Source organism: Cygnus atratus, chromosome 16 (genome assembly GCF_013377495.2).
Source record: "Cygnus atratus isolate AKBS03 ecotype Queensland, Australia chromosome 16, CAtr_DNAZoo_HiC_assembly, whole genome shotgun sequence".
NCBI classification, from domain to species: domain Eukaryota; kingdom Metazoa; phylum Chordata; class Aves; order Anseriformes; family Anatidae; genus Cygnus; species Cygnus atratus.
The window spans coordinates 3,635,672-3,650,428 of NC_066377.1; the positions used below are offsets into that span (position 1 = coordinate 3,635,672).

General features: G+C 51.7%; 1 protein-coding gene across 1 annotated transcript in view; it reads left to right on the plus strand.

Moving 5' to 3' along the window:
* Positions 1-14,757, plus strand: part of LAMA5 (laminin subunit alpha 5) — a 90,933-nt gene that overhangs the window by 54,587 nt on the left and 21,589 nt on the right. The window contains exons 15-30 of the mRNA XM_050714080.1: positions 734-868; positions 2,769-2,906; positions 3,081-3,133; positions 3,327-3,426; positions 3,930-3,982; positions 4,378-4,483; positions 5,193-5,292; positions 5,565-5,721; positions 7,409-7,547; positions 10,382-10,524; positions 10,626-10,732; positions 11,341-11,494; positions 12,172-12,332; positions 12,905-13,013; positions 13,529-13,626; positions 14,163-14,364. Of these exons, the coding sequence (XP_050570037.1) occupies positions 734-868; positions 2,769-2,906; positions 3,081-3,133; positions 3,327-3,426; positions 3,930-3,982; positions 4,378-4,483; positions 5,193-5,292; positions 5,565-5,721; positions 7,409-7,547; positions 10,382-10,524; positions 10,626-10,732; positions 11,341-11,494; positions 12,172-12,332; positions 12,905-13,013; positions 13,529-13,626; positions 14,163-14,364 (1,955 nt within the window). The remainder of the gene's footprint in view (positions 1-733; positions 869-2,768; positions 2,907-3,080; positions 3,134-3,326; positions 3,427-3,929; positions 3,983-4,377; positions 4,484-5,192; positions 5,293-5,564; positions 5,722-7,408; positions 7,548-10,381; positions 10,525-10,625; positions 10,733-11,340; positions 11,495-12,171; positions 12,333-12,904; positions 13,014-13,528; positions 13,627-14,162; positions 14,365-14,757) is intronic.

The following is a 14,757-nucleotide window of genomic DNA, read 5'->3' on the forward strand; positions in this document are numbered from 1 at the left end:
ACACCTCTCAGGGGAAGACCAAGCTGGCTCCGTGCCGGCGAGGCAGCTGAGAGGCATCTGGGGGTTTCCTCATGGCAGAGTGAGGTGATGCGTAGCTGAACGCAGAGGAGAGAAGCCATCCCAGCTCCCTGCTCAGCATCCATCAGCCATGGATGTTGTGTGAACGTGCCTCAAATTGTGGTTATTCATGTGGGGCATTTTAATGAGCGTTAACATTCAGTTCCTGCTGGCCCGTCACCTTCCAAAAAACACCCCTTTTCTCAGATGATGGTGCTTCCCAAAATCAAAACCCATGTGATTTGCACTATGAATTTGGCAGGCTTGTTCCAGAGGTCATGGATTGTGCCAAAGCCTGGAGGACAAAGCTTTTTTTTATCGGTCACACTTCCTTATCCCAACCCGTCTGTGACCTGGTGTCCGAGCTCCTGCCTTTTTGCCTCTCTTTGGTGCATTAACCTACTAAACTGCTGAGGAACATTGAATTGGCTGTAAAAAACTCTCAGGGGCATTTTCCTGGTACGGCTATATTTGTAGATTAAAGTATTCCGTCTCTCCGGAGAATTAAGAAAATTAATTTCTGATGGAAGTATTCCCCTTCTCTCTGGGGAATTAAGAAATTAATTCATTTTTAATGGAAATAGCTACTTCCCGTGGGACTGAACAACAATTCAGACCAGCAGTGGTTGGCCACAGCTCATGTTTCCTCAGACTATTGAGAGTCTTGCTCTTCCAGCCTGCTCCTGTGATTCCCGAGGTGCGGTGGACAACAACTGCAGCCCAGCTGGCCAGTGCCGATGCCATGCGAATTTTGCAGGGCACACCTGCAACCAGTGCGCCCTGGGCTTCTACGGCTACCCCAGCTGCACACGTGAGTAGCCACCCTTGTGAGAGGATCCTAGGGGAGGGAGGGGAGGAGCTGCTGCTACTGGCTTTGAAATGGTTTTCTTTTCCATAATCCATCTCTAAGGGTTATACATGAATGTAGCTGGCTCTTAGAGCAGGAATCAGTTTTCCTGTGTACGGTTCACCTGGCTATCCATCTGATAGGTATGCTTTATAACGAGCAAACATCACTAAGGAGCGCTTCCCCGGAGGCCGTGCGGTTTTGTCTCCCCCAGTTCATTCGTTGTCACTAACAGCAGGAGCCTGGGTCTGCCTGCTTGGTTTGGAGATGAAACCCGGTCTGGATATATGGCCTCTGTACCAGTGAGCTCTTAAGAAGCAGACCTACAGAGTATGAACCGGGGAGCAGCTGTGGTTCAGACTTCCTCTCTGAAAGAAGTGTGTGTGGATGAACATAAAATGTGCTCAGAGTTACATCTCTCTGTCCTGGGGTTTGAGTGTCTGCAGCCAGAGAGCAGGGCTCTGAGAAGGGTGATGTGTCCCAGCAGTCTCAATCCACATGTTTGGGTTATACTTTGGTGCCATGAGACGTTCGGACATGGCTCACAGGACACATTTAGGCTCTTCAGGACTTACTCCCCCCTAGTTCATGCCAATGCACAGCAACTGTGCTGAAACCAGCAGGAGTACAGTTGTACAACAGACTGAACAACAAACGTCAGGATTTGGGGTTTCTTGTCAGCCTCAAATTCAAGGTGTCATGGTAAGAGCGTTACAGCAACTTCCCTGGGTGCTGCATCACTCCGGGAGCAGAGCTGCTGGCACCAGGGCTGAGCGATGCCTGTGGCAGGTGCCTGCAGCCCAGGATACTCTGGATAGCCTTCTCCAGCTCTGGGCAGAGCGTCCCCATCTCCCTCCCCGTCGGCAGTCTGGCTGGGAGCCAGATGTACTCTTATGTCTCCCGGCAAGAATTTACTGCTCATTAAAAAATAATCTGTGATACAGTTTCCCTGAAGCAACAAAAGAGCATCATCACCCTCTTGCACCATACTAAATGTGGATGCCTGAGCCACGGCCAGCTGGCAGAGCGCTCCTAGCAAATGCTGATGCCGGCAGTATGCCTTTGAAGAGGCTGGAGACATGGATGAAATGGTCTCGCAGGAATTCAGTAGTCTTTTTTTTTTTTCTATCCTACAGCAATATCCAGATAGCAGAGCTGTAAAGGAGTCACGGCAAGGAAAGAGGAGAACATGTTTTTGTCTGTTTGTTTTTAAATCTGTAGTTTAATTAATAGTGTTTTGCTGTGCCAGTCTAGGGTGTCAGCTTAAAACCTTCCCCCTTGACATCAGAGCAGGGATTTGAGGAGCTCCCAAGAGCTGCCCGACAGCATGCTGACCTTTCATGCGATAGGGCAGCAGGATCTCTCCGTGCATTCGCAGCAGGCAGGTTATACAGGAAGCTGCAGAGCCATCGCCCTGCCTTGCCCTCAGCCGCTGGCAGTGCCACGGCAGTGTCTGGTGCTGCAGACCTGCTGCCCGTCCTCAACAGCCACAGGGCAGACACTGATGGCCAAATGCTGCTCTTAGGAGTCTGGGTGCAACTGGGCTTTTGTAGGGTCTGACCTGTCACTGGTTGCTGACCTTTTGGGGATGAGATCACGCAGTCCCCTTGCCTTTAACCAGAACTCCACCCACCACTGAAATAACACCTCACTATAGATGAAAAGCTGTGATAAAAACGTGAAAAGCATTGTTTTTCGTATTTTTTTTTTAACTAAATCAAGGAACGAGTTTGTTGTTTACAACCTGTGTTTTTGAATGCTTTGGTGAAGGTCAGGCAGACAAAAGAGGTTGTTGGTGGGAAGCCTTGAGGGCAGGAGCCGTTGTGCCCCGCAGGCCCAGCAGTTGCTCTCTCCTCTTTTGCAGCTTGCCAGTGCTCCAGGGAGGGCTCTCTGCACAGCACGTGCGACCAGGAAACAGGGCAGTGCAGCTGCCGGCCCAAAGTGACGGGACTGCGCTGCGATAGCTGCGTGCCAGGCGCCTATGGATTTCCACACTGTGAAGGTAGCCCCCTTCTCCTCCCTGGGACGGGGACTCTGGTCTGGGACGTGGCGTGGTGCTGGTAAATGGGCATGTCGCTCCCCAACAGCTGCGTCAGGGAAGAAATAACCACCCTGAGGAACAGCTGGGGTGTGAGCTGTCTCGTTATAAATCCCTCCTTGTGCCTCTCTTTTCTAGTGGGCTCCTGTAACCCAGCGGGGTTAGTGACTGCAGATCCCTCACTGGCCTCGGTGAGTACCAAATGGAGCTGCCAACCACTCGGGTCATTTTTTCGCTTGATCCCCTTTTTCTCACTTTGGGCCGAGACCTTCCTTGAGCACAGTGTTCAAAACAGCCATTGCCCACTTCAGAGTAGCAGACACCACATTCAGCCACTGTGCTGCAAGTTCTCACCTGCTCTTTTCTCCTCCTCCCTTTCTGCAGGGCTCCTGTGCGTGTCGGGCATACGTTGAAGGCCCAGCTTGTGACAGATGCAAGCCCTTGTACTGGAACCTGACTCCGGAGAATCCCTACGGCTGCACGAGTAAGGAAATGGCATATGCACAGCCTCAAAAAGCCCCTTCCATGCTGTAACGGTGCAAGACCCACACCCAAGTCGGTGGGGACCATCACTGCTGGGTGGTTATGATACCTTTCCTTCCTTCTTCTTAATGAGACGCAAGTAAAGCTAGAGGTGTCTGAGGAGGGGGGAGAGGCTAGAGCCCAAATCTTTCTGCTTGGTGTAGAACACAGGGCTCGTGCAGTGAGTTGTGCCATTCTCAGCCACTCCCTGCAGATGTTGCACACTTAGATTTTCATGGCCCGCTGTGCAGAAAAGTTGAATGTCTTCCACAGCTGTATCTGCAACAGTAACTGCCCAAAAATGACAAGTGAGCCCTTGTGCAGTGCTACCCCCTACTTGCCCAGTTCCCATCTCCTCTTATCCCAGTTGGTGTCCTCTGATGTGCTGGGTATTGTCACCCATCAGGCTTCTCCTCAGGTGCTGATTGGTTTTCTTGGCTTTCTTGTTCGTCTCCCCCTCTCCAGGCTGCAAGTGTGATACCAAGGGCACCATCAGCGGAATCGCAGAGTGCCAGCAGGTGGGTTTGCTCCTCTCTGCCTCTGGGCACCTCCCAGTCTGTGCTGTGCCAGTAACGTTTCAGCTCCGTCTCCAGCAGCTGCTGCTGGAGAAGCCTGTCCTGATGCTGAGCTTTCAAAGGTTGCACCACAATCTGTGCTTGCATGAGAACATAGGATTAAGACCTGTCATAAATTAGGCACCTAAATATTTCTGTGTCTGGCCCAGGATGCCTGTTTTTTTGTTTGCCTGCATTTTTGGGTAATTGCACTTATCTGGCCCACCCACGCACAGGAAGCATGAAACTCAAAATGCTCCTCCAGTATCCCAGACTAGGACCCAAATAGCTGAGGAATGGCTCAGCCATGACGAGAAGTGGGAGGGAATAAGGTTCTCTTTCTGCCTGCTCTCTCCTAGGGCGATGGGCAGTGTTTCTGCAAACCGAACACCTGTGGCCAGTTCTGCTCAACATGCAAGGATGGCTACTTCAGTATGGAGAATGCAAATTACTTTGGCTGCCAAGGTGAGTCCCCTTCTGGTGTGTCAGGTGAAGGAAGGGGGCACAAGAGCTGGCCCTGTAGCAAGGGTCTGCACATACCCCCTGACTGGTGGCCTCGGAGGAAAGGAGCAGGGCATGTCCCACCTCCTGCTTTTGAATAAACCATGGCAGGTGTTGGATCTTGGTGTGTATCTGGAGACCCAAGTGGGTAGACACTGGTGGACAAAGGACAAATGTCCATCATACCAGGTGATGAAAGACCAGGAAAGCTCTCTTGGGCACTGCTTGCTTTAGAAACTTGTGTGCTTAACCATTGCTCGCGTCCTTGCAGCTGTACCCCATCTTCCTCCTGCTGGGAGCAGGTGGATGTGGGGTTGGCTGCTCTCCATGGTGCCCATGGAAGGAGAGGAAGGAGGAGATCCGGCCGCTGTCGGCTGGCCCACACGGTCCCAGAAGGGTTGGGAAGAGGGAGCGAGGCTGCTGCTGGCGGCAGGGCTGCGGCGCCCGGCCGTGAGGGATTGCAGACCTTGTTACTCCCGCAGCCGTCTGGAAATAGCTCGGCGCTGAGGTGGAAGAGGAGCTGGTCCAAGTGGGGCCAGGGCCAATATGAAAACGGATACAATGGAATAAAAATAGTGGCTCCGGCCTCCCCACCCGCTGGGGCGCGCCTTTGATTAGGGACCAGGAGCTCGTTAGCGCGGCGGGAATGTAAACAGACGCTTCCTGCCCACAGGCTGCCGGTGCGACGTTGGCGGGTCCCTGGGGCCATCCTGCGAGGAGCGGAGCGGAGCCTGTCGCTGCCGTCAGAGCACACGTGGCCCCACCTGCACTCAGTAAGCTGCTAGCACCTCAGGGTGCCGGGCCTCTCGTTCGCTGTCTCGGGGCTGGTGTCCTCTGCCACCACTGGGATGTGGACCTGACCATCCGGGCTGCTGCCACATCAGCCGTGTGCCTGGCAGAGCTGTCCTCCTGCCCGCAGGGGTGACATGCAGAAGTGTCCGTCACTAGCATCTAACATCTCAAAAGGCTGAAGGGGACGTTGGTGAGTGAGTCAGGAGCCTTTCCTTCCAGATAACTAGGTAACAGTGCTCCTTCTCTTCCGCAGACCTGCACGGGACCATTATTTCCCTGACCTTCACCACCTGAAATTTGAGCTGGAGGAAGGTACCACGCCAGCCGGCCGGGCCGTGCGCTTCGGCTACAACCCCCTGGAGTTTGAGGGGTTCAGCTGGCGAGGATACGCGCAGATGTCCTCCATCCAGGTATGCCTGCTGCCTCCGGCCCAGCCCAGCTCCTCCTGCGGAGGATGCGGCTGGTGGAGAGCTGACGTCCTTTCGGCACACATCTTTTACCCCAAGTGCTTCTCAAACCCCCAAAGTCACATGACAGCCAACATAAACAGCACAGTGAATATATATAGCCTGTTTGTGCGGATATTTCCTGTAGTGCTAGGGACAGCATAGACTGATGAGGGGAAAGATCCTAAATTGGGAGTCCCCTGACATCCTAATCCGGTTAGATAAAGGTGGTAGCTTGGTGATTACTTACAGGGATGTCTGTAAACACTGTATCTGGGTTTCCTTGTGGCTATTTCATCTGACTCTGCTCTTTCCTGCATCTCTCTGCATAACCTTCTCTCCCTTTTCCAAAAATAAAGTGGATCCTTCTTTGCTGCCATGTCTGGCTTGGATCTCTTGTTACTGGTCTGCCTCTGCTCTTGCTGATAGATGGTTTGCCATAATGATGGTTTACACTAACCAGGAGTTGTCTAAGCCCCACAGATGAAGCTATTTCATCTGTTGACCTTTTTTTTTTTTTTTCTTGGGTGGATTCTTCTTCTGCATGGCACCTGCAGAAGCGTCACCTGTGTGTGTGTTTGGGCATGGGGTGCAGGGCAGTGATTCTCTGACAGTCCTGTCCCATGTAAGATGTTCCTTATTCTGGTGCATTTACTTTCAGTTTTCTTCGCCTTTTACATGCTTAAGTGAAAGAACAGAGGGGACCAAAATATTAGCCATTTCCCATTGAATTTGTATATAGAAGCTAGGCAACAAACTGCTGTAGGCTGCCTTGAGAAAACCCTAGCCTTAAAGTTTAAGTATGGAGCTCGTGCTCAAGCTCATGGCTTTGTTTTGCATCCAGCATTGGCAATGAGATAGAAACAGGCCTTGACAGAAGGTCAAGCTCATGGCTTTCTGCTGGCAGGTCTCTCCTGTAGTTTGCTCTTTGCAAGGTCCTTCCAGTTTGCTCTCCAGTGGGAAGAAGGTGTGTAACTGGAGCTTCAAGGAGTCTCCCCAGGCATATCCCCTGTTTCGCTCTTTAGGCAGAAGGGTATTTAAGCAGGTGCTTAGATCTCTTTAAAAGGGATAGGACGTAAGCATCTACTTAACTGGTATCTTCCCAAACAGTGTCCAGACAGGCGGAGGGCTGACACGTCCCTCAGTGGCACATTCCCTTGGCACCACTAGTTCATAGTGCTGCGCGTTTCTGGGGATGAGGCACCAGCTCCATTTGTAGCCTTCTCTGTAGGCATCTGGGCAGAGACCTGTAAGCACAGGAACCAGGAGCTTCAGTGTTTGGTCCCTGCCAGCTGGTTATGTCACAAAGCCCAGAAGCAATACGCAGATGAGAAAAACAAGAACTTCTTAAAACCTCTCCTCTGGCACGGCGTGTGCCCCAGGATAGCCGAATGACCCCGCTGCGCCAGAGAATCTTTCCCATGTGGTTGGAGCCTCTCCACCCGCTTCCTGCAGGCAGCTTGTTCCCTCCATGGGTGGCCCTGGAAGGGACAGCGTGGCGAGGCAGGGCCGATGTGCTTGTCTTCTCCTTGCGCTGTGGCATGTCGCTTTGGGAGCAGTGAGCCGAGCGGCTGCGCTTAGGCTGGTGGCTGTCGGCGGTGGAGGTAATTGAAGGTGTGCTCTGCTTCTCTCCCCTTTCTCTCTCCACCAGCCCAAGGTAGTGGTGACTCTCAATGTGACTTCCCCCGACCTCTTCCGCCTCGTCTTCCGCTACGTCAGCCGGGGGCCCGCCAGTGTGGAAGGGAGGGTCTCGGTCGTTGAGGAAGGAAAGTTTAATGTTTGTGACAACTGTAAGTGCATTTTTCGCTTCTAGACTAACTCAGAGCATCCCGCACTGCGACACTACTCCTCCGCCCCTTCTCCTGTCCCAGGTGTGCCCATCCTAAGTGTGCCCATCCCAAGTGTGCCCATCCCAGATGGCCGGCCAGTGCTGTGCCCTGGGATAGCAAGGGAGGGGGAAGAGAGGCAGGCAGGCAGGCAGGTAGGCAGGCGGGTCCGGCTCTCCCGCAGCGTGGGTGAGTGGCCAGGAGCTGGCCTCCCAGTGACGTGTGCCCCATGTGCTTTTTTGCTTTTTGCAGAATAAAATCAGAGTCACTGTAGACGTGAAGGAGGCAGAGCTCTATCTGTTCCATGTCATCCTGAGGTATATTAATTCAGGAGGGGCCACTGTGTATGGCAAAATTACAGCTTATCAGCCACGAAGGAGAGGTAAGGATCCCAGACTGCTCTGCTCCCCTGCACCATCGCCACCTCCTCCCCATCCCAGGCAACCTTCTGCATCATCCTTTCCAGAAGACACTTCCATGTGGCTTTATCCCATTAGTCCTGCCTTTCCAACTCCTAGGCTGATTTCAGCCTGCAGCCCCCCTTATTTAACAAAGCAGTGACAAGCTGGTCCCCAGTCCTGGGGCTGTGCGTCGAGGACTGTTATCAGCCAGGCTGTTGTTGGATAAGGCTGCTATACAGCTAAGTGCAGTCTCTCCAGCAAGGGTCAGAATCGCCTCAGTGCCCCAGGCAGAACTGAGCTGAGTTTCCACAAAACCAGAATGGGCCAAGTGCTGGGAACTGGATCCAAACTTTGGCTGCTGGACATGGTTTTATTTCACAGATGCCCTCATGTGGCAGGCCTGTCCTTGCCTTTTGCTTCTCTCAAACCAGGCTGCTGGCTTCACAGAGTGCAAGCTTTGGAAGTAACTTGGAATTGCATGTGTTATACAGGCTATGCACTCTGGTAGTTAGTTTCTTACCAAGACATGAGCTGCTGGAGAGGAAGAAGAGACACCAAAAGATGGCTGTACAAGCCTAGAGACCTGGGAATCGATTATTCTGGGAATCAGTGTGAGCAAGCTTGTATGGGGACGGAGCTGAAGCCATGCAAGTGCCCTAGGGCACAGCTGGCTGGCTGTTTTTACCCCTCTAACAACTCTGCAGTGACATTGTCCTGCTGTACAAGGCTGTTGACATCAGCTATCTAATTTATCAGAGTGTGAAGTTCTGTCCTCTGTCTTGAATTGACATAGAAGATGTTTTGCCTTTGATATCATATGCAAGGTTTGAAATGCCAAGATATTATTTTTCTCCCATTTTTTGAGGGAAAAAAATAGCTGGTTATTTTTACAGCCATGCTACACAGCAGAAAGCCCAGAGAAGCATGAGCCACACTCATGCTTCAGGATCCGACCAAAGGTCAGGAAGTATTTAACCTTTCCTGTCCAGCAGCAGAGCTCATTTGCCTTATGATGCGTTTCCCTTCTTTCTCAGAAGCAACACTTGATTTTTCTAGTGTTGAAGGCAAACTGCCAGGCCAATACAGCAGCAATGTGATCTAGGAGGGCAGCTTCCTTGGTAGGACAAACGGGCTTCAGAAATGCTGCTTGGGTAGAATGGGCTTCAAATGGTAAAGGACAAGTGGCTTGGAAAGAAACTGAAAGGACAAACTGGACCATTTTATCTCTCCCTGCTTGAAGAAGATAAGTGAGGAGATGTGGCTTGCGAAAGGGGAAGCCTTTTCCAAGTGTATAATCTATTGACCAGTTTGTCCCGCCCCACCTCCACAACCCATCTCAGTTTGAGTTGTGCATACAGTCAAAGGGATGTCGGACTTCAGCTGCTCAGGAAATCTGCCCCGTTGCCTGTTGAGGGAAATCTCTTCATTCCTTGCATCCTCACCTTTGCTTCCCATCTGAGAAAGTGAGGGCTTGGCCTTAGCTGATGCCAGGCATGTTGCAGACCTAGCACACGGGAGAAGAGACTGCCTTATCCCAGCAGCAGCACAAGTCCTTGCTATAGCTTCGGACCCTCTGCACTATGCCTTGATGCCCGTGTACCATACTAGGATAGTCAGTGTGACATTCTCCACTTCTTCATCTCATCTGCTCCCCATGCAGCCATACTCAGTGAATCCTTCTTAATCATGTGCTTCAAAACCTCCTGAGACTGTTAGACAGGCAGGCAGTCTGCTCCTAGGTGCTGTTTCGTTTTTGCATCCAAAGTTAATGAATTCAAAGGTTACGGAAATGTGTCAGCTGAGCCAAGTTGCTGTTCAGCTGCAGCAGGATCAGGCCTTAAATCTCTTCTGTCCTGTCAGTTAAAATCAACGTCTAAATCTCAGGCACAGAGAGTCTATTGCTGGCAAGAGAGACAGGAGCACAGACTGGGGGGCTGAGAGTTTGCCAGAAGGCAGGTATCTTTCCCATGGAGCTGGGGTAAGAATACCCAAAAGGAAAGTGTACCTGGGCAATTCTTTTTGTCTGTCTCAGAATAAATTCTTCACAGAGGACTTCCTTCTCTAGCAGGCAAACTGCTCTTTGGAATGCAATACTCTGCGCTTTGCAGTCCAGGGAGGCAGAGCACACTGTGAGAGCCGTGGATTATCATTAAGGATTGCAGAGATTCTTTTTTTTTCCTCCCATTAAGCTACTGAGTAGATTTAGAGTGGATGCCTCTGTTACGGGTTGGTGTGGGATTGTGGTGCCTCTGCTACAGCAGCACCAAAAGAGCAGGAGCCCAGGGCTCCCTGCTGCATTACAGAGCCGCTCCCCTGAGCGCAGCCTCTGATTTGCAGCCCCAGGTTTCCTATCTCTCCCCCCACTGCCTTCACAGCCTCTTGTCCCTCCCACTCCAGGTACAGAGCAGACCAAGCAGATTGTCTTTGCTCCCAGCACAGAGCCAGCTTTTGTCACAGTCCCCCAGAACAGCTTTGGGGAGCCATTCGTACTCAACCCCAACACCTGGTCTCTGGTTGTTGAAGCGGAGGGTGTGCTGCTGGTAAGGACCAGTCCCTGCACTCCATCCACCATGGGGAACCTCAGCAGCTCCCCAGGGGCAGGTGTCCCAAATGGAACTAACTCTCCTATTTCTCCTCCTAGGACTATCTGGTTTTGCTGCCCAGCTCATACTATGAAGCTCCAATCCTGCAGCTAAAGGTCACGGAGCCATGTACATACCAGCCAGCCCCAGAGCAAGCTACCCAGAAGTAAGAATCCCCTTGTTTTTGTGCTGTTTGAGACCTACTCAGCTCCTCTTCGCGTGAGGTTAAGAAATACACACAGTCCATGTTCTGCGAGGGTCTGGACGCCGTAAAACTGCTTTGTGGAGTATTTGTCATGGTTGATAACATCTGGGCCTACACTGGAGCAGAAAGCCAATGCACAGGTCACCTCATCCATGGCACAATCAGTCTTTGTGTTCCCATGGATCCTGGATATCTAACTCAGACAGTAAGACCGTAGCCCCTTTCCTATGATTCAATGCGTTCCCAGTGCCCAGGACCTCTCTGTCCATTTTGGCAGGAAGGCTGGTTGGATTCTGGACATCAGTTGTCCCCTCCACTAGTAGCAGATGTCACTAGTATGAAGAATATTGCAAGGGGAGAAGCTTTTTGTTGTTACTGCCCTTGCTGGTCCTATAATACAAACTCTCTTGCTCCACACTACCCTGAGATGCTCCTTTGGGCACTGGAGCCCTCACGGTGGACCAAAACCTTCTTCAGACTTTGCTGGGATCCTGTCACACGGGTGCTCTTGACTCTTACAATCTTGATCTAACAGCAGTACTTTCCAAATTCTTTCTCAATGCTTTTAGCTGCCTCTTGTATAAGTACCTGTCTGTGGACGGCTTCCCTGCTGTGTCCGGGGTGGACGCGGTGTGCAGGCTGGATAACCGGTTACCCAGAGGGTGTCCCACGGAGCAGCTCACGCTTTTCCATCCCTGGATGGCGACATGCAGCGGCAACGATGTGAGTAGCACTTCTGTTTCACTCCTTGCACAAGTACTGTGGCAGCCATCTCTGCTCCCACTGTTTACGTTTTACATACACTCAGGCAGGTTGCCAGAAGGGCTTCGCACCCAGCTGCACTTGCATGCCCTGTTGCTCAAGACACCCAAAAGCAGTGTCTTGCTTGCAAAGGGCTTACAAGGACATGGGTGGTGCTTGGTAAGAATTGTCACTTCGTCCCCTCAGTCTCTCCTTGTACCCCTAGAGCGTTCCCTGAGAGTCTACAGCATGCAGGTAGACTGCAGTGACAATACTCTGCAGACAAATGAAGACAGAAAGACAAACCTCAAGGTGTAAATCTGGAACAAATCTCCCTTAGCAAAAAAGTAGCACGTGCCTTTGAATATGGGACATTCTGTCCTGGTTCATTCAGTGGTAACTGCTCCACGGGGACAGGGGGAGATTGATTTGAGGAGTAAAGCTGTGAACACCTTTTGAATCAGCATCCCTTGAAATACCACAAATGAGTGCCGTGACCTATCTCCTCCCATGAGAGGTGCAAACAGCAGTGGGGTGCACACTCCAGCGTGTGCATGGGCTGTGCAGAGGAGGCTGGTTTGCAGCACAGGCATCCTGCATGCACTCACTATGGGGAGTGGGACAGGAGACCCCCCTTCAGTTGTCTCTCTGTCCTCCAGGTGGAAGTCCAGTTGTCGCTGCCTATTGCTCAGCCCGGAAAATACGTGCTGCTGGTGGAGTACGCCAACACCAACGCTTTGCAGACAGTCGGCGTTGCTGTCAGCTCACCACACCTGGCCATGCAGCAGGGCACGTTCACCTTCTACCCATGTGTCTACAGGTACGGTCAGCCCTGAGACAGGGAGAGGTTTCAATCTTCCTGTGACATAGTGAGGACAGACTCCCTCAACTGAACTTTTTCTGCTTTGTCGCATAAGCAAAGAATGCTGCAGCATTGTATATCTAAGCTGTGTACCTCCAAACTCAGTCTAGCTGGACATGATTTTAGTGACTGGCTGTCCCTGGGAACTACATGGTATCCCTGGCACACTACCTGTGCCGGTGGAGTCCTGTAGTACCTCTGCCAAGAGATGTATTGCTCCCTTTTACAGCTGGGTACGTTGTTAGGGGCCCTGATTTAGGGAATGGCCTACGGGCGGGTTTGTTGGAGCTGATGGTGCAGGTCAAACCCTGTCCCTTACAAAGTGTCTGATTTCAGACTGCAACCTTTGCAATAGGAAACAAATGTCTGGGCTGTCCTTGGGAAACTTCACTCTTATGACTTGCCAGAAAAGGCATCGAAAGATTTACAGGGACTTTGTATAAATGCCTTCAGGACATATAGCTGGCAAGACAAGAAATAGATCATGACCCTGCTCAAGGCTGGCCTCAAAATCTGTGTTTGTCTCACAGTTTCCTTTGTCGAGGGATTGCTGTAGATTCCCAGAGCCGCTTGGCAACTTTTGAACTTACCTCGGAGGCCACAATTCGGTTCATTGCTGATCTGGCTGACTTCTTCCTGGTAAGGCTCCCTGCGAGGGCAGCTCTGTTTGCAGGTTGCAAGGAGGAGAGGCAGGAGCAGCACCTACTCTGTGGAAGGGCTTTCTGCTCCTGACTGGACTGGATACTAGATCTCCATCCGAGTCATGAGCAGTCCAAGGCGGAGAGTGTGCTCAGCAGTGTGTTTTGAAGTAGATCATGAGACGTGGGTTTGGGGGAAGATGGTGAGAAGAAGCTGCTCTTTGCAGAGGAAGCTCTGAGCAATGTGACAGTGCCTCTTCCCATTTTACCTGGAGGCATTCGTGGTTGCTTAGCTGAGGATGAAGAAACCCATAAATACATGGAGCTCCTAAACACCTTAGGGCTTGTACCAGGGAAGGAGGGGCAGCAAACAGGGGTGCAGCCTGCTGTGCATTAGCTGAAGTGTCTGATGAGGGGGGTGTTCAGTGTGCTGATGGTGGACTCCAAAGCTGCTGTGGACTCGCAGTGGCAGAGGCTGTGGTGTAACCAAGCGTCTCTCCTTTTCATGGCCTGCAGCACAAGGTGTACCTCGTACCTGCTGCTCAGTTCACCATGGAGTTTGTCGAGCCAAAGGTGCATTGTATCAGCATCCATGGCACGTTCTCATCCAACAGGTAACAGAATCCCTCAGGATTTAGTGTGAAAGTGTCTGTGACCAAAAGCCCTTGCTTCCCCCAATTCCCTCAGCTTTGGAGCCTCTTAAGTTCTTGACACAGGAGAAAGACATCTGTGGCATAGGAGGCTGCAGTGAAGCTCCTCACCCATGGCCACCAAGCAGGCAGTGATGGAGTAAGGACTGGAAGTCAGGCAGCTGCTCCTTTCCCTAAACACCACGTTGCCTCCTGGGGCAGCTCCTCAGCTGTCATCGTGAGCAGGCTTTCCTGTGCTTGCTCACATATGGCAAGGGACACTCACTGTGTCCGGTATCCACTGTATTCTTCAGAGTGCTCTGCATAAATGTTTGCACAGGAATTAGCCTTTGCAAGATTTCTGTCCTTCCTGCTGAGCCTGTGTCCCAGAGCCCCAGGTCCCAGTAGAAAGCTCTCCCTCAGCAGGCATCCTTCATAATCCTAAAGGTGTTACAGGGTGTGCGTTTCCTGCCGGGATCCCCAAAGCCTCTCTCCTAACATCTCGTTGTCTTCTTCTGCAGCAGTTCCTGCATTCCCTCAAGGTTTCTGAAGCTTTCCCAGTCAATCATTTTGGAGGGGGGGCAGGCTCTGCCCATTGCCTCTGATGTCCCCCTGGCCCAGGCAGTCCACGTGGCTCCAGCCGGGATCCCGCTGGAGCCTGCACCTCGGCCTCCCACAGCTGTGGACCCCACCGCAAAACTCATCCTCCTGCAACAGCCCCAGGTAGCAGCGTGGGCGTGGGGTGGGCTGTCATGGTGGTGCTGTAACACTGGATAGCTGGGGCAGGGAGAAGCTTTCATTCTTTGTTCAGTAGCTTTAACAATTTAGCAATTAGACTTTAAATCAGAATTTAACCAGGACTTTAAACTTGTCCCTGAACCTGTAATTCCCATTGAGGTCGTACCTCCATCCTGCCCTGCTTGTTTTTCTGGACTCCCAGGAACAGCTTTGCAGGTGGTGCTGTTAGAAAGGGGGGTGTGCTGTTAGAAAGGTGGGGAATGGGAGGCTGATTCACCAAATGTCTGACTGTTACCTGACAGTTGTGCAGCAGGAGCACAAGTCTGTGCAATAATAAATGAAAAACAAGCAGGTGTAAGTGCAGGCGTCAGATTGAAT